The following is a 24,404-nucleotide window of genomic DNA, read 5'->3' on the forward strand; positions in this document are numbered from 1 at the left end:
ACGTACTGGAATCAGGATTACGGAGGACGATATTGGAAGGACGGAGGGATGACATTCGGGTCCCTTCGGTGGGAACATCCGGTATGAAGTTTCTTGCGGCGAAGTTTTTACGATGTTCCGTTCCGCGCGCGGCGCCGTATGGCTAAGCTTTGATGCCGGGGGTAAATGCGATCTTCTCTCACGGAAGGCTATAAAAGGACGAAGACCCGCCGCCGAGACGAATCCTGTTTCACCCTTCGCCCCTTCCCCTTCGTTCTTTCCGCGCGACTTTCCATTCTCGTAAAGTTTCTTGCCGCGTTTCTGAATCGCGCGGCGCGGCATTACCGCGCGGTGCCGTTAGCACTTCCGGTCTCGCGGAAAAGCGTAGCGCCGATCGCTCTCGTGCACCGACCACTGACTTTATTATCCGCGATAACGGATTACAAGTTGCCGTCCGCTTTTACGACATATCACTGCGAGGATCGAACGCGGTTTTTACTCGCGCGGCGCCGTAACGAGAACCGTCTCGCGAGACGCACGAGACGGTAATTTTTTTCTGCCGTTGTCGAGGGGTTGTGAAATAAAAATAAGGATGCCGCCTCGTTAATCATTACTTTGATGCCTCTATTTCGTGACTTAAATCAAACTACGGATGATAGCGATTCCTCCTTTGAGACGCCTCATTTCCGAAATCGAGGGAGATCAATAGGCGATCCTTCCCGGAGAAAGGATGGAGCCTCTGGCGATGCCTTGTTTATTTTTCGATGTTTGACCGGAGGAAACCTTCTTGGCCCTAGGCGCCACATCTATCTTGCCTTTTACTCCGGACCGATTCACCCCCGTCTCTCTCTCTCTCTCTCATCCCGCATACCACACCTTTGACCTCCATCAAATCGCCGCTGACTGGCGGCTTTTACTTCGCCGCAATACTTCCACTCTTACACACCGGAAAGCTTATTTATTTCCTGTCTGCGGACAGTCTCCCAGTATATAGTTTCGTATTCACCCGGCTCCGCGGAAGCAGATGGCAAAAAGAGAGCAGTGGAAACGGATGATTTCGACCGGCAGAGAAAACGGTCAATTTTGATTAAAAAGCTACTCTCATTCTCCGTCCGTTCTCCTCCGCACGCGGAGGATTGCGAGCGACGTTTCGCGAAAAAAAAACGCGCCAACCGCATCTGGACGTCCCCTTTGGACTCGCCTCCGGAACATATGCGGAACGATATGAGAGAGCTATACGATTTTGTAATATCTTTACTCGGTAAACGGAGAAAAGAAATAGGTCGAAGGGAAATAACTCGCTCTTCAAATGTTCCCTGATATTAAACTGACATCAAACTTTTTTCACGATATCGTAGACTCGGGGGGAAACGCATAGGAGTCGTCCAAGCAAGTGTACAACCGACGCGACGCTCTCAAAGTAACGTCTAATTAGGAAGTCTGATAATAATCGAATGGAGCACAAACAGAGTGTCAGCGAGTGCTGACCACTCACTCTCGCGTCATTCTCACAGTTCCACCTTGGTAGTCAAACGGCGAGTAAGACAATCGGTCGAAAGTAATTTCCACAAAATCGCCGGCGCGACTCTGCTGACGCTCGCCGTTCCTCCTCTCGTCGCGTGACACGGCGATTTAGTAGTTCCCGTATCCTAATTAAGAACTCCATTTCGCGATTCTTATTCCCGATAGGACCGAACGAGGTCGATCCCACCGGCAGTTACTCGCAATTGAAAAGTAGACGAAGTCGCCGAGGAAATGTAGAATGGACATTAAATGCAAGGACTTCAAGCTAAATTATCTATAAAGAAAAATAGTTTATGTGTGTAGAAAACTTTATATCTCGCGGTTAAGTAATTTCTTTCAGCGCTTATATTAAGATTTATCCCTAGAAAAATTATATAATATTAAATAAAAATTATATAATATTAAATAAATACATTATTAATATTAAATCACGATTATATAAAAATTTACGGATCTTACAAATCTCCCAAAAACATTGATAGATTAATACGTCGTTGCCTTGAAGTTGAAGTAACCGCGGCTCGCTATCCTTTTGATGCGATTGCACCGAACGAACTCGCGATCGTATCGCAGAGTTCCCTGGTAGATTTACGCGTAAACGCGCTTATCGAAAACCAACATTCGTTTTATGTTTGATGCACCGGTGGAAATGTGATTCGGACTAGTCCTCAATGTTTCATTAAGTAATGGCCTCTCGGAGTTCGGTCGTCGTTGGATACACTCATTTCCGACTTCCACGGTCGGTTTGCCGGCCGTTCGCGCGCGCATCACCGTAATTAAAGTCAATATTGTAACTGTACTTACCTGGAATGATAACTCGAAAGTAGAACATTGGGCAGCGGATCTGAGTAAAGTGGAATCGTAAGACTTTTCAAGGGAATCGCAAGAGATAGATGCTATGTGGTGTATATATATGTATATATTTATAATCGCGGTCATCATAAAAGTACAATAATAGCTTTATATCAAATCACGAGGAGAAAGTCAATATTCACACGAGTAGGCGTGGGCGATGGCTTTCGAGAATATCGATTCGCTGCGGATCGTTGCGTATGGTATGGTATGGTTTGCCTCTCCTGCCTTCGTATTTATTCTTACGTATATTTTATTTCTTTTCCTTTCTTTTTGTTTTTTTTCCTCTAAAACAGTTTCTCATGTGCAATTCCAACGGAACACAGAAAGAACGAGACACGAGCGAGAATTAAGGAAATAGAACAACGCGGAAAGTGGGCTATTAAACAAAACATCGTTGTAGACAATCAAATAATAACAACAAACAGTTTACAAAAAAAAACGCAATGGTCGTATCGACGGCGTGGGTTGCGTCAGTTGGGAGGTACTGGAATGTGACGAGACTGATGGTCACACAGACGCGTCGGATAATCGGGCGATCGCAGTAGCAACGAGAGTAAGAGTCCGTTGGTTCCTTCGGGTGTGCAAACTGTCGATTAATCGAAACTCGAGATGAGAGAACGAAGCCAACTGCCGAGCTTGATCTTCGGATCTTCCATTCTTCTTTTTTTCTTTATTAGCTCTTTGCCTCGTCCTCCTTCCTCTTTGTCATCTCGCTACAGCTTCTTCCTCCTGATTCTTGCGATTACCCCCCTTTGTTCGGTCACTCGTTACTATTATCATTTGTACAAATATATAACAATATCCAGTCATAAGTCACGATTAACGATTACCATTACGTGGTCCGTGGTTCAGCCTAATGTACGGAGGCCACTTTGAACGTCCCTTCACCGTTGCTGACGGGATGTCGGATGTAGCCTTTCTGAAGAGAGGTGAAGAAGGAGACGCACCTTCGTCCCTTCGATAACCCGATGGTCATCGGTCGCGTCGAGAATGTTGCACGAGGACAAAAATAATAAAATAATATGTCAATGGATACAATTTGAGGATACTACCGAACGAGCTAGATTACTCTCGACTCTCTCGCAACGCGGTCTGTCGCGCGAAGCGGTTGATGTAAAGTTTCTATTCGCCCACAGATGTGTACTACGCGACAACGAGATAACCGACGAGGATGATCGGCGTTACTTCCGGGACAGAAAGCGTCGGAGGGGAAATGCGAAAGGGTTGTGGGATCAAGGGCGTCACTAATCAGGCACTTTATAATGTCCTTCACCCTTTTCCACCGTGTCTTTCGGATCACCGTCCGCCGTTGAAAGTACTTCGCGACGGACTTCGCTGGGAAGTATATCTCTAGCTAAAACACACCCCTTGCAGTACATTCGCACATTCACGCGACCGTACCACGGCCAAGTAAACGACAATCACGCTTCCTTCCTTTCTCTCCCTCCCTTTCTCGCTGTTCTCATGCATCACTCTACGGAGTTCTTCTACTATCACGTTTTCGACGAATCATCATCCCCCTTCGCTTGCTCCCGATCTTGCTTCTCCTTCCGCTCCCCCCTTCCTGCTACGTGGACACCAGCATTTTCCCCATTTTCCTCGTCATCACGCACGCACCAGCTCTGGATTATTTCGGAACCTCGCTGACGCGAGAGTACGTAACTTCTGGCTTGCAAATCGATCACAATCGAGACTCGTCGAGCTCCCTGCGACTCTTCGGCAAACGGTCATTAGCTACGTCGTCGCTAACGAAGTCTAGGTTATCAACTCTGTCGCGTCATCGGCCTCCCCATCCTCGGACTGTTCCACCTTCACGGCAAGCTGTGTGTAGCCCATATTAGCCTCCCTCCTGCCGGACCAGGCCTGCGGACAGAGGAATCATCCACGCACATACATCTTCTTCTTATTCAACGAATGAATTTGGACTTTAAGTCACTTGAGGTTTAGGCACGCTTTAATTCTAATCAAATGCATACCTGAAGGGCGATGAATATCGTCGCAAACAACGCAACCGACGCCAAACAGATGGCGACCGCCATGGTCGTGGCCGCTGTTACGGCGAGCGATGCCGAGTCACTGTTGCTATTCGATTTGCCGTAGTTATCGTACGATTCAGAGACCGTGTCGGCCGAAAACTCGGTTCCCGGTACTCTCCTCTTACCAGCCGGCGAACTGTTCCTGCAGCCACCTGAAAAGATTAAAGATATATTTTCAGTAAGAAGAAATAACAAACATCGCATTTTTTAAACAAGTTAACAACGTGTGATACTAATTGTAGTAACTCAAAAAATAAATTATAAATAATTCGCTGATATATTAATAAATAATCATATTGCATTTCGTTCATGCAAATGTTCGATAAAATTGAAAGATGAACTTGAAAAAATTACCGGTTTCCGGATCACAGAGGCAACACTCTTCCGCTTGCGCCCCCTTCTCGTTGCCCGTACAGCAAGGCACGCACTGGTTGTTCAACTTGTCCAAATGCAGTGGTGGCGAGCACGCGGCGCAGCTGAACTTGCCGGGGCCGGTGCACCTTCGGCAATCGAGGTGACAACTCTTGCAGAGCTGGGTCAGCGGATCGTAGTATTGCGCGCCCAGGCACTCCATACATAGACCGCCCTCCAACATTGAGTGAGGTGGACAAGAAGTGCACTCTAACGGCCCTTCGCCTGCAACAAACGTTGAAGAAAAAAATGCAGCTCTGCAGATCAACGCGCTATCAAGCATGACATGTACCTTTGCACGTGCGGCAATAGTGATGACACTTCTGACAGCCGAAGTTGGACTTGAAGAAACCTTCCGGACATTCGGGGTGGCATTCGCCGGCCGCCAGCTGCCAGCCTTTCGGACAGGTGACGCACTGATCTCTTCTGGGTCCCGAGCACGTCTTGCATGACAAATAACATTTGGCGCACTGGCCCCTGTCGCTGTAATAACTAAGAAACAAGAGGAGAGATACATCGACATCGTTAGAAATATTTCTTCATCGATGATAATTAATTGATGATGATAATCAATTTTACCCTGGCGCGCAGGACGATCTACATTCTCCGCTCTGCAGCTGCAGCCCATCCTGGCAGGCGGTGCAATTGAGACGGGAGACGCAGCTCTTGCAAGTGTGCAGGCAAGGAACGCAAACTGGTCGCGAGGGTTGTACTAACACGGAATAATACGCGTCGTCGCACTGGGAGACGCAGCGTTTGCCTTGGAGCAGCAGTGGGCTCGTGCAGGATATGCAATGGTCCTCCAAGGGGCCGGCGCAGGTCTCGCAGGATGAGTGACACGATTTGCACTGGCCACTTTCGTAGTACTGGCCCGAGTCGCAGTTGCTGCGAGTCTCAGGCGCGCAGAGGCCTTTCTTGTTCAGGCTCCAGCCGTCGATGCAGCTGGTGCAGCTTTGCATAGCGCAGCTCGCGCAACCGGGAGGGCACGCCACGCACTCGTGCCGCTTCTTGTCAGCGCTGTAGCCGACCGGACACGAAGCACGACACGTGCCTGCAACGATTGCCCGGACAAATCGTACAATTGCCGAAAATTTAAATTTTGCTAAACTTACTACTGTTGTTATTATTATTCTACTTATTATTATAAATGAATTATGTTCTTACCGTTCAAAGCGAACAGCCCGGATCGGCAGGCAATGCACTGATCCTCCGCCGTACCGTTGCAGCTCTCGCAGGTGGGATGGCACGGTGCACAGTTGTAGTCCTGGGTCTCGTACGTGTATGATGGACACGCGGCGTAGCACTTGTTCTCGTGCATCACCAAGTGGTGCTCGCAACTGGTACATTTGTCTGGTCTATCCTGACAACTAGCGCAGTTGGCTTCGCACGGCACGCACGTGCTGTTCTCTGTGTCTATGTGAAAAGTTATAAAAAATTGTTACGTCGAAAAAAGATTTGTCGAAAAGGGTAAGAAAGTATTCTTTCCATCAACTGTCCATGAAGATGCGAATTAATATCTTTTTCTTTTTTTTAACGTACTTTCGTAATAGCCCTCCGGACATTGCTGAAGACAGACTGCTAAATCGGTGACGCGAAGGTGTGCAGGAGCGCACGAGAGACAGGAGTCCTGTCCGGCACCTGCGCAAATCTCACAGGACTCGTGGCATGGCCAACACACGCCGCCCTGGTTGGGAAAACTTCTCGGCGGGCAACGACTAACGCACGTGCTGAAAAAAAATGCGAGACTCCTCACTTTGTTTCTAAAATGATTTTTTACTGAAAAGGGCCAAGTGGAGAGAAAAAGTACGAGAACTGATGAATCCGCTGAGCTGAGCTGTAAAGTGTTTTTATAAGATAAGCACAATGGGCGAGAAATGTTAATTGAGTAGTATCGAATTATATATGAAATTATTTTAGTTAATACAATGCTTGCTTTTCCAAATAAGTCACATTATATAAGTATTCCTACCGTTATAATTCATGCTTTCGTAGTATTGGAGATTACATACTTTAAGTGATATTAGTTTTACAAAGATTACACACACATACACACGTAAAATCAATCATGCAACAATGATAATCTCATAAAGTATAAACTGCGTTCAGCATTATGTCTTACGTACAAAATCGTACATGTTATATGTGAGTCCTCGTTTACAGAAACGAAACGTTTGCATTATTAAAACCTTCAATATTTCGAACTTCAATTAAGACATTCAATATTTCTAACTTTACCTCAAAAAATCAATCAGCACGCTAAAATTACATTTCTTCATCAAGACAAATGAAAGGTGAACATTCATTCGAGAGGTGATCGAGTTTAGTTAAACGTTCATTCGAAAGTCCGTCTACTCACTTGTCAAGGCGATAATTTTTACAAGCGACGCACTGCGTCGGACCTTTGCCGTAGCAGCCCTGCGCGTCGCACTGAGGATCGCAGTCGTGCAGTATTCTCCTGGCAGTGTCGAGAGTGCCATCCGCTTGAGCGGACGACGCCATCGAAGGTGAATCAAACGCGGAGGCCGATGAGACATCACCAGGCAAGCGGTTCGTTAGAAGCGACGCCGACGAGCCGTCCAGGGTGGCCACAGACGCCTGTATGTTCGACGCGGCGCCAGCGTACGGACCTTGGTAACTCTGAAAGGTAGACGCAGAAAAGAAGTCGCTATTGCCCGGATAGCCGGACAGTTGTAGCGGATCGTCTACCGTGAACGGATAACGCACGGAATGGGAGGAAATGTAGGCAGAATGTACCGGGTTAAATTGTCGCGTGCGTATGCGGATCGGGTTCGTCGATGTGCCGTAGAAGATCAGCTGCCACTTCTTTAGGATGCCTGCAACATTGATTGGCAAAAGGGCCTGGTTATGGTGGGGTAGTTCTTGCGTGACGATGAGATGCATTCAAAAATTTGAAATCGAGGAAAATCTTAATTAACTTGATCATTAAAAATGATATAAGTTTTCGGATAATTTTGAAACAAAGACTCACCTTTCATTCGACCAGTCTGGCAAAATTTATTTCGGTATGTAAGAACAAATAAATTTTGCCAAACTGGTCGAGTGGAAGGAGAGTCTGTATTAACTAATTTACCCTGGCGATATAAACTTAGTACTTCATGTAATTTTGACGTATATTGAAATCACAGACTATGTCTCTGAAATTGAAGATAGGATTAAGGGCAAAACTTACCTGGCGAATTAACGTGTCGATTCCCAGCATTAATAATCTGCAGGGTCCATCGACCGTCTGCCTTTTCACCCCAGAAGTGCACGCTGAGGAAGGGCCATTCGTCGAAGTTGGAACTGAGAACATCGCGTGGTCGTTCAAACAATAGAGTCGACGTTGTGCCCATCGGCGAAGTCAGCAGCAGCCTCAAATTTCCTCGAGGGAAGAACCTCAAGGAAACCTGTTTTACGACAAAGTCAATCCACATTTCATGAATCTGACTTTAGAAGATAATTAATAATAAACCACTAATAATAATTTATTTAATTATAAAATATAAACAATTTAATCCGAAAATTTGGGATAACGACAAAGAAAATGATCGGACATATCCATCATTTAATCGGAAAACAAAATGAACAATCGGAAACATTATTTAATCGGTTTGTCCGATGGAAATTTTTCTCACAAGTGTGGATTTCACGTCATCAATCTTACCTTACACTGTACGTGCTCCAGGAACCGTACTTCATTCAAGGAACCAGCACATCCGGTGACGTCCATATATACGCTCAAAGTATACCCGTACGTAGGATCGATCGGTCTCTCCTCGTTGATCTCATCGGATTTGCATATATGCTGGGGTGGCACATTGGTCCACTGTTCGGCCAAGCTGACCATGGCACCGGCATCCATCAGACCGTATCCAAACTTATGCGAGACCTTCCTCTTCACGCCATTCAATATCCAACCGGGCTCGTTGTTCAACGGTTCGGATCTTGAGGTGAGCACCACCAGGTACTGCATATCTCGCCACGTTAAGCTGGGGTTCGCCTCGAGGGCGAGAGCGGCGATGCCAGCGGCCAACGGCGCCGAGGCGGATGTTCCGGTGTGCTCCACCGTGCAGATGTGATCGGGACGCAACTTGGCGTCCATATCCACGGTAGCGACGCTCTTGTCGTTGCCGGGGGTGCCTGACGAGTATGTGGATGCCAGGGTGGAACTGCATTCCTCCAGATACCAAGGCTTGTAGCCACCCTGGGTCGCGCTCGAGATCGACAATGTGAAAATGCTGTTCGTGTAGCCATCGCAGTTGCACGAGTCGGTGTGTCGACCGCCGTTACCGGACGCCCATACGAAGATCGAGCCCTTGCCCTTACGCCCCTACGTGGGAATGCAGAATATCACGGGTGTTTTTGACGATAAAATAAAGACCGCGCGAACAACGAAGCGACAGGAGCAATTTTTGTTACTTCAATTAACAGTTGTGCCGAAAAATAATCACATCAGCGTTATCATGATGTGTGTAAAAATTTGTTTTCACATGATATACGATATCAATTATCAATTATAGAAAATGGAATTTTTTATAGAAATTTCTATTATTTCGATGCATGTTAAACAAATTATTTCCCTATGCAGACCAATATTCATTCTTAATAAAAAAAATAATAATTTGACGTGCAAAACTAAGCCAATTTATGCTATTAAAATTTCCTACAGCGAACGTACTTCATAAAATATAACATTTCAAGTTTAATTACTGTGCTTAACGCGATTATCATAAATATTTTGTCATTTTTCTTTAATTAATCACGATTTCTATTTCATGTTCGTTATCGCCACATCAACAACGTCGAAGTAAAGGTTGGCTTTAAATTCCCTCGAAGTAATGGAATAAAATGTCGGGGCGAAAGCTCGCGACAGAAAATAAATTGATCCCTCCGCTTCGTGGACGCGCAGAGAGCTCGCGATATATGTAGCTTACGCTCGTCACTCCGTAAATAAACGCCCTCCTGGCGAGAGGGCCCGGACCGTCGACGGTCTTGCCGTCGTCCTCGGGACCCCAGGAGGCGCTGTATATGTCGATGTGATCAGGATTCAATCCCAGTGCTCTGGCCTCGACGGCGTCGTTTACCGGGCCATCGAGCATTCGCACGCCTGAGAACACGGGAGATATGTGCGTGAGTAAGTTGGTGTCTCTCCCTCTCTCGCTGCTCTCTCGCCTGCCGTGATTTCAATTCACGGCGAGTCCTCGTCGCGTGCGACCTCCCACAAATGATTAATCACGATCTCGAGAACAATCGTGACGAGCGAATGACCTCCATGCATTTTCCTCTTAAATATACTTTTAAATACGTTTCTTACTTTAATCAATACATGATATTAAAATATAATAATTTTGAGATTAAGATCTCGATTAGCGAGGAACATTGATTTGCCAAGAAGCCATCTAAAAAAGATCGATGGACGTTAATAAAGCCTGATTCACCAGCGGCACTCAGAATTACGTTCCCTTGAGATTTGAGACCGGTTTGAGCTTCCGATCGGAACTGATCGGCGACACGTTTCCGTCCGCGAGACGTTTTGATTTCTGCGCCGCAGCTCTATGCAACCGCCGTTACCGCGAAAACCAACGTGCACATCACGATGCTAACGAAATTTCCCAGCGGCGCCGTTCTGCGCTATAACGAAATTTCTAATTTCGCTGCGTGGTGCGCTTATACGACCACCAATTTCTCGAATTCAATATCGAGGGACCCCGGCTAACGCCGTATCGTTCCGCGCTATCGTTTCAACCATGCTTCGCTGCTCGAGCCCTCCAACCGGTTTACGGACGTTCGTTTCGCTTCGAAGTGGGTTAACGGAATTAATACGGCTCGATAACACCGGGGTCGGCGAGTGCCCGGAAAACCTGGCCTATTCTTCAGCAGGTCGGGACGATAAAGCGACCACCGTCAGGTCTGACATTTCCAGCGGCTGCTGCACTATTTATTTCCGCGCACCGATTCGCCAGCTAAGTCAGCGGTCTCGGAAAGATCCACTCGCTCTCGGTGCAAGGAAAGATAAATACCGCCTTTAAAGCAACGACGTGAAAGTCTCTACTTGCATCACGTTAACTGATTGCCAGTAGCAGCATCGACGGAAAGCTTATTTAGCGTAATTGATATTAATTCTTCATGCGACTCGCGGCACCGCTCAAAATATATCAACGTAAAACGAGGCGAGAGAGAGAGAGATTTCCCATTGGCCTGAATATTAAATGGATCAAAGATTTCGCGATATCTCTTCAGCATGAAGGTATCAATGTATCGTTAACATTCACGTGCGCGAGTTGCGAGATAAGAGCACTCTCATCATCTGGAATCCTAACATCCCGGATAACGACCTATTTCAAATTTCAACACAATGAGTCAGGACATAAAATAGCTCTACCGGTTTCCCGGCTATCAAACGTGATGCTATAAGAAAGAGGAAATATTGATTCGCCCCTCCCCCGCACGTTATCCTAGCGATGCGCTATTCAATTTCCGCGTTATCTGCAAAATATACATGCTGTAATTTAGGACGACTCAATTCCCGCACTACGTAATTCAGCGAATGTGGACGTGGAGAACGAAATTCTGTTAGATCAATGTCTCAGAAATGGAGATCTATCATGTATAATCCTGAGCTAACAATTCTCGTAATTGTATCTCGGATAGAATGCTATTATATATCCCAGATTGGCAAAGAAATAAAATTAGGAAAATGCTAAGCAAGAGTAGCATTAATTGACATTGCTCGAAGCTGGTAGACACGCTGGTAGGATCTCGATAATCGATTATTTTCTGATCTACAGCGATCGATTTAATTCCCTTACCTCCGATGCTGGAATTATAAGCTACACCGACGCCGCAGATCTGATTAAAGGCAACGGCAGCAACTTCGCCGGCGCATCGGGTACCGTGCTTGTTATCGCCATTGTCCCTCGGCATCGGATCGTCGTCGTTATCGTTGATGTCCGTGCTGGCCTGGTGATCGTAATTGAGCGCTAGATCGGGATGGTTGGTCTGGATACCGTCGTCCAGGATCGAAACGACGACACCCTTGCCGGTGTAGCCTTTCTGCCAGGCCGGGCCGAGATTCATGTCATAGCCGTCCTTGGCACCGCCGTTCTACGGCAACGAAATGTCACGATTTAACTTATCTTGGACAACAATTCAACGAAATGACGTGATTTCTTTGATTCATCGCCTTCTTTCAGACAGAATGCAATTTGAAGAAAAGAGAAGACAATAATCTACCTCAAGCTTGCGTTTCGTTAAACGAGGAATTAATGTTCCACAAATATTTTTAATATATCGCGTTGCGAGGGTGAAAGATATTTTGTTTCAGCCAAAGATTGGAATGATAAATCGCCCTCGAGGCGATACATGATTCTCTGACAGGAATTAATTCGCGAATTCCGTGTGTCGTGTGTCGTGTACGGCCGTTGATTGATATATATGTACTATACGATCTTTGCACGTGTGTGATTCCGTGGATTAATGGATCGCGAGTCGCACGACAAATTCGGACGTCGCGTCGCCGCCTTCGGCGAGAGGCCGTGTTATATCAGTGAACAAGATATCGGATATTTTCGACATGTAATTTCGACGAAACTCGATTGGAAACTGTGGATCAGCGGTACAAGCGGCAAAAGTTTGATTCATAATAGTTACAATAGTACAATAGCACATAGTAGTACATAATAGTTCAATTCCGAATCCGTAACAAGCACAAAACCCCTTTCCTTACTTTTCTGCATTGATAATAAAAATGATGAAATAATATATAAATAAAATACTAAATAAAATACTTTCCCTAGGCTTACGCTAAGTCCCTCAAAAATGGTCCTTCTATTTCGAAAAAGCATTCGCGAAATCTCTGCCAGATTCCCACCCGGGATTTTTCAATCACCAAATATGGCGTTCTCCATGAGCTTCCATTTATCGTTATATCGCGTCTCGCATGAAGGTATCGACCGCGTTAAAATTCCGCACGAATTTTGACAGGGCTATAGCTTTTCCGATATCGCGCCTGGTGCCCACCTAAAGCTACATGTACGTATATCGAGCAGGAAAAAATATATGCGAGACACGAATTCGAGCAGACACGCCGGGCGAGCCACGCGATTTGTGCCCTCTAACAAACGTCCGTTTTACGCATTTATAATGGATTGATTATTGCGGCTCCGGCGTTTTGCATTTGTGCCAGGAATTTGCGTAATAAATGTACGGTATGGAAATGCGCGAATGTTTCGTACGTGTTTCCGGTGAACGCGCTAGCTCGCGTGGAATCATCTAAATGGGTGAAAAAATTCGCGACGCGATAAATTCGTGCGTGTGTCAAGTGACATCATGGTCGCCCGTATGAGTAACCAAGGATTCTAAGTATTGCAGGCATGTCGATTCGAGATGGGTTGGAATTTATTGTTGTAATTAATCCGGAAGTTCTGGTATGCCTGCATACATCAATCGAACAAAAATTACTAGTTATAACAGTGTTAAAAAAACAGCTTTTATAATTATACGCTTTTATAATTATAATTTTATATATTATAAAATTATATTTTAGGTATATTATGCTTTAGGTTTCCTTGCGGAAAATATAGAAAAATAAAAATGGTAGATCATATATTTTGCTTTACGTACAATTCTTATCAGAAACGGGATTCTCAGTGCTGTAAAGAATCCTAAATTAATATCTATTACATATAAATTAATATCTATTACATAGCCTATTATATACCTATTATATAGCGTGTACACACAAAGATGCACTCTTGCTTATTGCCTATACGTGGATTTGCACGTTTTTGTCTTCTTCCACCAGAGGATAATCTCGGATTCGTGTTTTCCGACGGAATGCGACGTTTCTGCATATACATGAGCATACGACGAACGCGAGATACGCTTTCGCGGAGTGTATCGCAAAACGTAAGAACGCAGGTCGTTCTCTAATCTCTGCAACGGCAACGATTGTTTTTCCACGTGAACTCCAAACTAGGATACGCAAGAGATAGAACAAAAAGAGACCGATCCATGTCAAATATATTTTACAAAAAACATCTATTCAATTATTATTATAAAATATACGCAGCGCAACAATTATTATTTATTAGACTCGGAAAGTTATGTCGGGGAATAAAACGAGTAGGAGATCCCGGAAAAGGGCTTTCCACGGCAGCGAATAATGTATAATACTTTTTAATGCAAAAAGACAGCAGGAGGGATGAAAAATGTCATGCCGGCAGGGATTTGCAATTCAAAGAGCGCCGGAAACAGCTAATTTGAAGGACACTTGCGCAGAATCTGATGCGTCGAGGCCGCTTCAAACTATCGCACATGCAAAGCGCATGTAAAAGGGCACGTTTCTCTTGATTCCGGTGGGTGTACGTTGCACCGGTGGCTCATCGAACTCGGAGAGCGAGCGAAGCGAGGTACGTGTTCTCGTTGCAAGAACATCGGCAGCGGGGAATGTGCCAATCTCCACGTCGATGCATCCCGTCCGCCCGCCGCTTTTTTATTCGCCCATTCCGGGACCGGGCTCCGTTTTCCCCGCGATTCCATTAACTAGATTGCGCATTGTCGTGCTCGCTCGAGAGGAAGCCCGAGAGCACCGACGCGTGTCCCGGTTGTCCTTGTCAGCGCTTATCTGCGCTGAGATTTCGGCGCTGCGAGTGGATGTGCGGGGCAAATTGCGGAGGACGCTGTGTGCATCCCGACAATGAGAGTGCAACGGAATCAGGACTCGATAGCTCGAAGAGGAGGGAACCCGTCACCGGAGGGAATGCGGTCCGGATCGGGCACGGGATGTTACCGATCTGTAGCTATCATCGCTCTATCTCGTTGATACGGCCACACACAACACTGCCAACGTCGAGCTTTGTGCTGGCCATCGTGTCCGGTGGCCTCAACAAAAGGGCTGCAACCGGGCTTTTCTCGGTCACCTGACGTTTTCATAAAAATTTTCATCGAGAATTTTCCTGCTCGCCGTTCCTCGCGGAAAATGAAAAGCACCGAGAGTTAATTCTACTTTCCCGTAAAGCACTGGAAGATTGTAGAATACTTTATAAAAAAAATCGGGGAAGTCTCTAATTGTGCCCATTATTTTTCCGCGATGCATCGACCCCTCGGCTGTTCTTCTTCTTCCCGTCAAGCCGGAGCGAATAAAATTATCCAGCAAGAAACACCAAATTTACGGGTACCGCACCATAATCCCGTCAGCGTACTGCGGAGGGTGGAGCAGGATGGGTTCGTGCACACACATTGTGGGCGCATATTGTGCCTGGGGAAGACAATACGGCCCATTGTCTCACGACGCGTGCGGTCGTCCCGGCAAAAGGAAAACGGAAAAAAAGCTGGGGTCAACCCGGGTTAGAAAGAGCCAGGTTGCCCTGTCCGCCTGAAGGTATACTTTGCTCCCACTGTCTTCTACATCAGCGATCCTCTCGTTCGAACAAAATGCCATCCCATAGCCGTAAACACAAGAATATTACGTGTCAAAGTATAAGGTTCCAAGTTAGAAGCGTGAAATCGAGGGAAAAAAGAGATACATCAAAAAGAAAAAATTGACTTGGAAAGCCATTATTTCCTTGGACAACAATCTAAAGAAAACGACATGCAAATCTATTAATGTAACATGGCATGAAAGTCCTGCAATCGAAAAGTCCGGAGGCAGGATAGTGATATTAGAAATTAATTATCCACACTGAGAAAAATATCATGGCCTATCTAATCGGATAATTCAATTACATAGTAACAAACGAATAATCCGATTAAATTGTATCCGATTAAATTATATCTGACAAAGAGCATGATCGGACATGAAGGTAATCGGACATATCCATCATTTAATCGAAAAACAAAATTAACAATCAGAAACACCATTTAATTGGTTTATCCGATGGAAATTTTTCTCAGTGCACGAATTGACGCTAAATTTGATTATATCGATATTTATTCCGTAGTTTAAACGTGTAGTTATGAATGACGAACTAGGATAATCATAGAACATGTCGGCGAGAGAATCAAGATTTTCATTTATTAATTCATTTTCGAATATTCCCGTGTCCGTGCTTCGGACAAGGCATCAATATGATACACTGTATGGAGTATCGGGGATGGTCTCTCAACTTATGTAACCCGTAGTTTCCTCTGTCACACTCCGGGCGATGCCCGGAGCGTGTCACAAACACTACATCCCGCGGTTTTACATGCGGTGGTAATTTCCGCGCCTGAGTTTCGAATATCTATACACATATATTTGGGCAACATCGTCTATAAATAGATATTATATTCTGAATATTGAAGTTTGCTTGGCCAATCTTCTCGAATTTCATATCACGTTAATTAAATTTCGAATTTTACATCATGTGATATTATGTTCATTATACAGGAGACCGTTATTTCCGTAACAAGTGTTCTTGCGTTCCTTAAAAGAGAGCACGTACAAACTCTGTTATAATATAAATTAATATAAATTAATAATAAATTAATAATTAATAAATTAAATATAAAATAATGAAATTATATATAATATGCTTACGAATACGCTGCCACTCAAATCGAATCTTGTTTCTCGCCTGAATATCGATATTTTATCGTTTTCTAAAGAAACATTTGAAATTCGCTTACCTTCAACACGCTTTATATCTTTACTTAAGTTTGAACTGTCTGAGATTCTTAGTCTGTCCATAGCTCGAGATGTTAGGCAGCGCGTGCGATTAGAATTGGTAGACAAAATCAAGTTTGCGCAGATAATTCCAATTTCATCCCGCAGGGAAATTAACGGCCGAAGAAACTACTTGCAGCAAGAACGGGAAATCGAGAACGGCCCTTACGTCTCTCGGACGCTCGTCGGTGAAAGCAGATAAACAGAAGCGAGACACTCGGTACGATCAAGAAGTTCTCGACAACTTAGGCCGAGACGCCGCGCTGGCGGACAGCACGTCGAGATGACGGGGAAAAAGTTGCCGGCAGATCAGGCAAGCCTGCCAAAAGCTAACTTGCCCGCTTCCGTTATTTCTCGCCACCGACGTTCCGGATGTCGCGGCCGTGTGCTATAAGCTGTTTACGCGATCGCAAGAAAGCGCGTGTACGGTACAACGGCTCCATTAAGACCGGCTCGGACCGGTTGTGCGATGCACTTGCTGCAGGGTTTGAGATTTACTAGTCTTGCTAAAGAAATCCTCGGATTCTTGCGCTTGTTACGTTTTCCGTATCTACCATTAAAGTATTGCTCAACCCTGGATACTTTCAATATTATACAACCGTGAAATCCATTAAGGTATCACATGAAACTACCTTTTCGTTACCTGAAACGGTGATGATTAAATAACATCAATGATTAAGTGGTAAATAATGTAACACGCAAGTTTTCACATCACGCAGCAAGTAAATTATTTTTAATTAATAACACGATTATAGGTAGCGTTTTAGAATTAAGGGTAATCCCGTACGGGCGCTTTAACGCTTAAATAACAGAACACTTCAATCTGGCGCGCCGAGTGCGCCGGAGCGATCAGGTCGGAGGATTAATTTGGAGCGATTAAACTTCGCGACCGGAACGGGAGAGAGACGTTCCGCCCGACAGGACAGCGAAGAGGGTTAAAATGCGGCGCGAGTTGTTTTCGATAAGCTCGCCAGGCTCGGTCGATTGGCTCTCCCCCAATAAGATCGCATCAATCGCGGTTCATAATCGGATAACGAACTGATTGACTGTTTGTTACAAGGCCCGAATAATTACCGCGAAAATTTGTTCACGTGTCCGCGATTATACAAGCTGAGTGACATTCTCTAGGTGAGATACCTTGTTTTAAGTGCGCGCCGTAATGGACACGCCGCTATCGCTCTCGTGTTGCAGCAAGGTACGCGATAATTTGCCGAATAATTAATGCCTAGTTAAATATTGTACGCGGTCTACAGTGAGCTAGTTATGCTCTTTAGTACAGCCCTTATTAACCGGACACGTACACCGTCTAAGATTACGAAGACTATGGTAAAAGAATCCAAAATAGTATCGCCATTATTTATCTTTATGCTTATTAAACTTATTCGCTATTTTAGGTAATATTAAATACATGTATTAATTATCCATTTTTTAAATCTTTGAAACTTTTGAAAATTTTTGAAATGTGTTACACGATTCATTTATACGAGAAACGGTTTATTAACGAGTGTAAAAGCGTTTTCTATGGATTCACACGAGCACGGTATAAATCTCTTTCAGCTGACCACACCGGGGAACAGAGAAAAGGAAGAAATAACGGAAAGTGTCGAAATGCCTCGATATCGAGCAGTTCGATTCACATCACGTATCCCGTCACGCCGGTCTGTATAGTAGGATGTACTTACCAGGTACCATTGCTCCTTGAAGAGCGGATCCGTGAACAGATTTTGGAGCGGCACACCCCGGTTCCTTTGGCGATGGAACGCGGAGACCTGTCGCGGACGCGGTCCGAATTCGCTGAAGAAGGGTTGATAATCGGAGAATGCGTAAGATGCTGCGCCGAAGTCGCGCTTCTTGCGTTTCTTCTCGTGCTGCTGCTGGAACCAGTGCACCTGCAACCGAGAGCACACATCCGTTTCAGTAACGGATCCTTTCTTGCTCGGCAGTGATCAACTCGCAGGCTTCATCATCGCGCTAGAAACTTGAACGGCGAACAGAGCCGGAGCCATTAGAGTCGCCAGGTATACACGCGTTTTGTTATCTCGTATCGTTACGTGAAGTTCCACGTGATGTTACACGATAATGTAAGCAGGCAGATCGTAAATTTATATTTAAGCACCTAAAACATTTCATGGTATCATCGGTTGATTCTGTCGGTGAACAAAGTATGAATAATGCATCGATGATGTGTAAGTGAGATGTATGCTACAGGCAGCTTAATTGTTCATATTTTACGGCTCTGAATAAAAATATTAGACGTGCTGTACGATGTAATTTTATAAATTATAATTAGAGTTGTAAAATTAAATATTATTGCTACAATACATCTCTCCTTCCCTTTCAGTGAGATTATATTAATATCTAGAAATATTGAAGGGATTAAGGAAAGAGAGAGACATTTGTCATCGACATCTACATTCATTTAAAACTATTATCATTATCTTTATCTCTATTTATTTTTCCAGAAATATTAAAATCTGAAAATCCTTCTGATTTATGGGATCCACATACCAAATACCAAATGTTTATTATAATCCGCCCATTTTTTATTGCTGCTTCAAAGAATTATTTATCTGAGGATTAAAAGGTGAGGGACCGAAAGAGAAAGAGAGAAATAAAATTACGTATCCTCCCCACAGTGTTTTTCTTTCGATTTTAAAATATCTGACTGCTCGTGGCAGGATTGCTGTTTTTATTCCGTTGATTGGCTAAACAGTTATACATCGTGGTACTACAACATGGAAAATTCACCGGAGCAGATTGACTCAATCGAGGGTCATAAATCGCGTAATCACTGAAAAACGCCTCGGGGAGCGAGCTTTAATTCTGACGCCCGCCACGTTCTCCTCGTTTCATTCATATTGCTGTGCCGGGTCAAACACGCAATGCGATTCGACGGCCGGTATTGCCAACAAATTCACGGTACTCACGCAATTTTTGGCGAGATTCCAAATTCGCCAGGATCAACCGAGTTAGTTTCACGGTCGCATCGAGGAGAGAGTAACGCGTTATTACAGGAATTTTACAGAATTTTCGAGATAACTCTGGATGTGCAAGAGAAACACATTTCGCACATATTGCCGAGTCATTTATTTTGCAGCCATCAAACTGCGTTGTTTCAACGTAAAATATCGAATTGCAAAATATTGCTCCTTCGTGATTTTAAAATAAACTTTCATCTACGCATGAATCGCTGATGAATCCGAGTGAAAATGGTAGCAGTATATCTGACAAAAGCTATCTAGAATTTTAACTTGCAAACTCGGACAATCTGTCAGGTCATCTCAACAGCAAACGTTGAAAGTGAATATTCAAGAATACCTTTTCCCGATATTTTGGTAATATCTTTCTTCTTCATATTTTGAAATAATATAAAATATTGTTTTTAGACGTTTGATGAAAAATGTATCTCCACATACGATTTGTTCGCTTAATACGAGTTACGCGATACATGCGCAAAGCAAACGAGTAAAAAATAGGACAGTAGTTTCTTTTATTTTTTCAACGAGCAATTAAGCGGGTAATTAAGCGTTCTGCACAATTAATAAGTAGCCGGTTATAATCGCCAGGGAGCGAAAGAGATCTCTCGGTCGCATGGCTTTGCCAGCCATAAATCCCAGCGATCTCTGAGCGCGACGTTCGGGAAAAAATGTATCTCGCGCGGAAGCTACATCCGCACATCCGGTGCAAATGGCATTTTTTCCCCGCGATCACGTGCTGTCCGAGCGTAGCTCATAATTAACGTTATATCGCCCTATCGCGGCAATCCCCGTGCGTGCATATGAAGAACTGTGTTCCTCTCTCACCGGAGCGATATTTTTCCGACCACTTTGTCCGCCCTTCCACTTTGCAATTTTCATCCACATCGAGGAGCAGCTTATCGGGAGGAGGACAATGGCGGAAAACGCGGCGACGACAATATTGTCTCTCGAAACAGTAGGATATTTTGCCACGTCCTCGTGAGAGAAGGGACGCTCAGGCTTCTCGGGGAGTGCACTTAAAGCATTCGCTAGATATTTCCCGCGCGGATACCAAGATGATATTGTAGCGAAAAATTCGAAAAATTCATCGATCATGGAATTCCATCAATTATTTGTGGTCACTGCGGATTTATGGCTTGTCCGCCGCCGAATAAGATCCCGTAAGTAAAGTTTATTTTCCTTCCATTGAAAAAGAAAATATTCGGAAGAATGATTGCTGTAATCAATTTCGAAAATGTTTCTCTATTGCACAAAATACATCTCGCTTCGCAAAGTTATGAAACAATTTTTCATCTTTGAATTTCTTCACACTACACTGAAGCACGTCATGATAAAATTTAATAAATTAAAAAGAGAAGATCTTTGTGAGGTACATCGTTGAATATAATACTCTGACGCGGCAACGGACCATTCTGCGATAGAAAACAGCATGCAAACTGACAAATAATGTTGTTAAAAGCTAACAAGGGCTGTGTTTTGAGAAAAAAAGCAATTCTTTTATGATGGCACTATTTACACAACACATTTTGACATAGCTTGCTCTGAAAACATTGCAGCGCAAAATTTACCCTCTTTGATATCGGGTCTACGTTGGCCTTTTCCAATATCGTTACAGAAATGAAAGAGTAATCTTTTTCCGATAAGATGAGGCAATTAGAACAATTTTACGAATATTCAGGAATGAAATTAAAATTAGTAACTATAAACTGGTGCGAGGATGCATTTAATAATTATCGAGAAGCCGTTAAGAGTTCATAATCCTTGATTTCATCATTAGAATACAATCGCATTGTTTCCTTTAGCCAGGAATCTTACTTATGATCCCTATAAGCCTACAATTTCGCTTTAGGCCGCTTTCGTATCGCCCAAACATCCAGCTCGCTCGCGAGAACGTGCGGCGTTCCTCGTGATCGTTAACGTGCCTTAAGCGAAATCAGCCAATTAAGCTGTTTGTCGAAACGCGCTTGGCTTTTGCGCTAACCGATCATTAAGCCTTCGGCTTCTACCAAGTAACCAAGTAACTGTTCTCATAAGGCGAACTTATCGCTGAATTTTCTGCTTTTAACAATCGGAGTCGGTAGATATCGGCTCGTTAACGCGTCGACTGTCCAATAAATTCGTAAAACGTCTAGCCCCTAAATATGCGTCTTGTATTTACGATAATGATTATTTTATCCCGGCATTCATCTTTGTCTATACTGATTATACGTTCTTACTTGACTTTTTACACTTAATTATTAGCTTCCTTTTTTCACAGAGCGAGATCTTCAATTCGAAAATTACGTAACATTTTAATTGAGTTTCTCTCTCACAGGGCTTGAAATAAATCTACTAGAATCTTCCCGAGCAGAGCATCTTACTCTTTTGAGCATAAAGCAAAGCGCGTCGACTGTACATCTGATAATTAGTGTCTCTTAATTAGCGGAGTACAAGGATGCATCGACTTACCCGCGGTTCATCTCTGAGCGCCTTGTGATGCGGTTCGCTCACAGTGAGGGACCTCTTGTGCAGTCGCTTATGAGAGAAGAGGTAGTAATTTTTCAGAGCGCCGATCTGAAATAAAAAAATAAAGCGTCTTCACTATACTGATTTAAGAAAAACGACAGAATAAGTACCATCGCACGAGCGTAAACAAAGCAAGACAAGAGCTCGCTTTCGCAAGTTTCCTTCTTTCGTGACTCTTCAATGGCGTTTCGATTGTGACTCGATATCGTTTCACCTAAAGTTTGACAGTAACTCCCAAACTGCCGTTCCTGAATTATATGGCGAAACTTGTTAAATCCCATCTACATTCATCGCCGCGTTTTCTGCAGACGGATAAATGCCTGCGGACACTATCGCGCCAGACAGATAGATCGATAGATCGCGATAGCTGATATAGTCGTCACATGTGTGAAGGCAAGGCGGAGGTAATTTCCTTTAATAACAAATACTAGGAGTTCAACGGCAGCTTGGTTTGATCGCTTTAAATGTAATATAAAAGTTTTCAAATATTTAAATATAATATAAATATAATATAAGAATTAAATATAATATAAAAGTTTTCAGCTGTGTATGATTGATATTAGTACATCAAAGGCATTCGTGATTTCTGTCAGAACATTAATGAATGATGTACACGCTTACGGTATTGAGCTCTATTTCGGAAGTTAATGCGATCCATTAGGGATAATTGGCAGTTTACTGGACGCCGGACGATTATAATTATATCTATACGCGTATAGAGTACGTCGTATGCGGGCAGAGTGGCGACGTTTCGGTTTGGCGGTTAGTGTGCGGAAATGATCGTCGATAATTCTACACCACGCTCCAATAGCATTATGGGAACATATATCGAGAACAACTAATAAACTATTCCGACCGGCGGGCATCGTTAACCTTAATTAAATTACTGGAACATTTTCCCAAAAGCAGCTTTGCAGTGGTAAAGGCAAGACTGGAGTTTTAGCGTTGTAACGATATCATCATTAGCGTCCATCCGCCACGAAGTACGTGAAAGGATAAACTGTTTTCTCCTACACATATCTGTCCAAATTAATTCTAATAAAACCCAATAGAGTCTAATTGATGTTCGATATGTCTCTCTTGCGCTATTTACAAACGCAGCTTTCACGTCACTTCAATATTCTCTGACTCGAGAAGAAGAAGAAGTTGTAAGAAGGCGGCCACCGACACGGTGCAACTTTCACCGGCGGAATTTTCCTAGCCGGAACGAAAATCGACGAAAACTGCACCGTGCCAGGAAGCAGAATCACTTCCCGAAGCTGTTTTTGCGCCGCCGATGGTTTACACGTGTCGCCTACTTGAAATTCTTTCGCGGTGCCCTCCTTCGCGGCTTGAAAATTGAAGAGCAATCCACGAACAAGTCGGGCGCAAGTTGCAAAAAAAAGGAAAAGAATGAAGAAGCACGGGGCTTCATTTCGCCATCGAGTACCCGAAATTTTTGCGGCAGGCTCGAGACAACTACTTCAATGCTCTTCCGAGCTTCTCGAGGATCTAAGTAGCCGTGGAGTGGTAGAGTGCATCACCCGTCTCCTCTCAATCCCGAGTTATCTCTCTTCCGAGTGAAAGGAAATTACGCCGCCCCAGTTCTTTCACTTTGGCCATTTTGATCTCCTCAGAAACTATGATGTATATATTACGCGTATTTACTTGGAAAACTGTGAACTCGCGTATTAAAGCAATATTTAAAAAGCCTCTCTCCAGTGATGCATTTTTCAATAATCGCCACACGCTGCATGGAGAAAAGAGCAAGACGACACGGAAAACCGAAACTATCGTTATCTCTTGATGGAACACACTTTGCCAGTTTCAGCTAGTAGCGTTACAACTTGGCCAGCAGCAACACCAGAAGGCTCGTTCGCATATTTCTGTATTCTATCGGTAATTTTACATCCAACTTGTGCATGGCACGCCAGCTCGATGACTCAAATTTCACAAGGCTGAGGCAAGGACTCGCTCGAGGGCTTCCACCTTCCTCGACCAAATGACGTCCACCAAAATTCTCGCACGACCATGCGGAATTTTAGATATATAAATTTATTAATTTATTAATTTATTAATTTTAGATTTACGCGAATTTTCTCAACTCCCGGGAAAATGTCTGAAGGCACCTACAGCTGCACTCATATGATCTCTAAAATGTCTTATGTGTTCCTGAAATTCGAAGATGTACGTTCGAAACGAAGTCATGCGCGACAGCCTTAACGACCTCGATTGAACACGCAGACCGTTTCCCTTTGAAGTCGTTACCGACGATTGAGTATTCGAGTTCCTTCCTTCGCGAGGACGACGACATAGACGCGAGGTCACGTCGTCGCTAGTAAAAATGACGAAGCACCGAACTTTGACGCGATCTTTCACTGCGTCTAAAGACTTGTAGACTCCCCGGAAGAGTTTCCCCGCGCGTTTGTTACCGGTCGCGATGAGTAATAGTCCCCCGACCTGCTTCTCGGGCTCTACGTCATCCGCCCCATT

General features: G+C 44.2%; 1 protein-coding gene across 3 annotated transcripts in view; it reads right to left on the reverse strand.

The window, feature by feature from the left end:
- Positions 1–2,404: 2,404 nt before the first annotated feature.
- The window catches only part of LOC105287853 (furin-like protease 2), a 279,497-nt gene continuing 257,497 nt past the window's right edge, over positions 2,405–24,404 (reverse strand). Inside the window, exons 3-17 of one of the 3 annotated variants that reach the window (XM_011353680.3) lie at positions 21,876–21,980; positions 18,132–18,338; positions 11,615–11,909; positions 9,740–9,912; positions 8,470–9,135; positions 7,996–8,212; positions 7,530–7,639; positions 7,162–7,442; positions 6,345–6,532; positions 5,970–6,218; positions 5,385–5,856; positions 5,098–5,297; positions 4,749–5,030; positions 4,335–4,546; positions 2,405–4,221 (exon numbers count right to left, since the gene is read on the reverse strand). In XM_011353680.3, the coding sequence (XP_011351982.2) occupies positions 4,114–4,221; positions 4,335–4,546; positions 4,749–5,030; positions 5,098–5,297; positions 5,385–5,856; positions 5,970–6,218; positions 6,345–6,532; positions 7,162–7,442; positions 7,530–7,639; positions 7,996–8,212; positions 8,470–9,135; positions 9,740–9,912; positions 11,615–11,909; positions 18,132–18,338; positions 21,876–21,980 (3,765 nt within the window). In that variant the 3' untranslated portion in view covers positions 2,405–4,113. Of the gene's footprint in view, positions 4,222–4,334; positions 4,547–4,748; positions 5,031–5,097; positions 5,298–5,384; positions 5,857–5,969; positions 6,219–6,344; positions 6,533–7,161; positions 7,640–7,995; positions 8,213–8,469; positions 9,136–9,739; positions 9,913–11,614; positions 11,910–18,131; positions 18,339–21,875; positions 21,981–24,404 lie in introns of all 3 variants that reach the window. The other 2 variants (XM_011353681.3, XM_011353679.3) reach the window with 2 other exon arrangements.

The sequence above is a fragment of the Ooceraea biroi genome, chromosome 8 (genome assembly GCF_003672135.1).
Source record: "Ooceraea biroi isolate clonal line C1 chromosome 8, Obir_v5.4, whole genome shotgun sequence".
NCBI classification, from domain to species: Eukaryota; Metazoa; Arthropoda; class Insecta; order Hymenoptera; family Formicidae; genus Ooceraea; species Ooceraea biroi.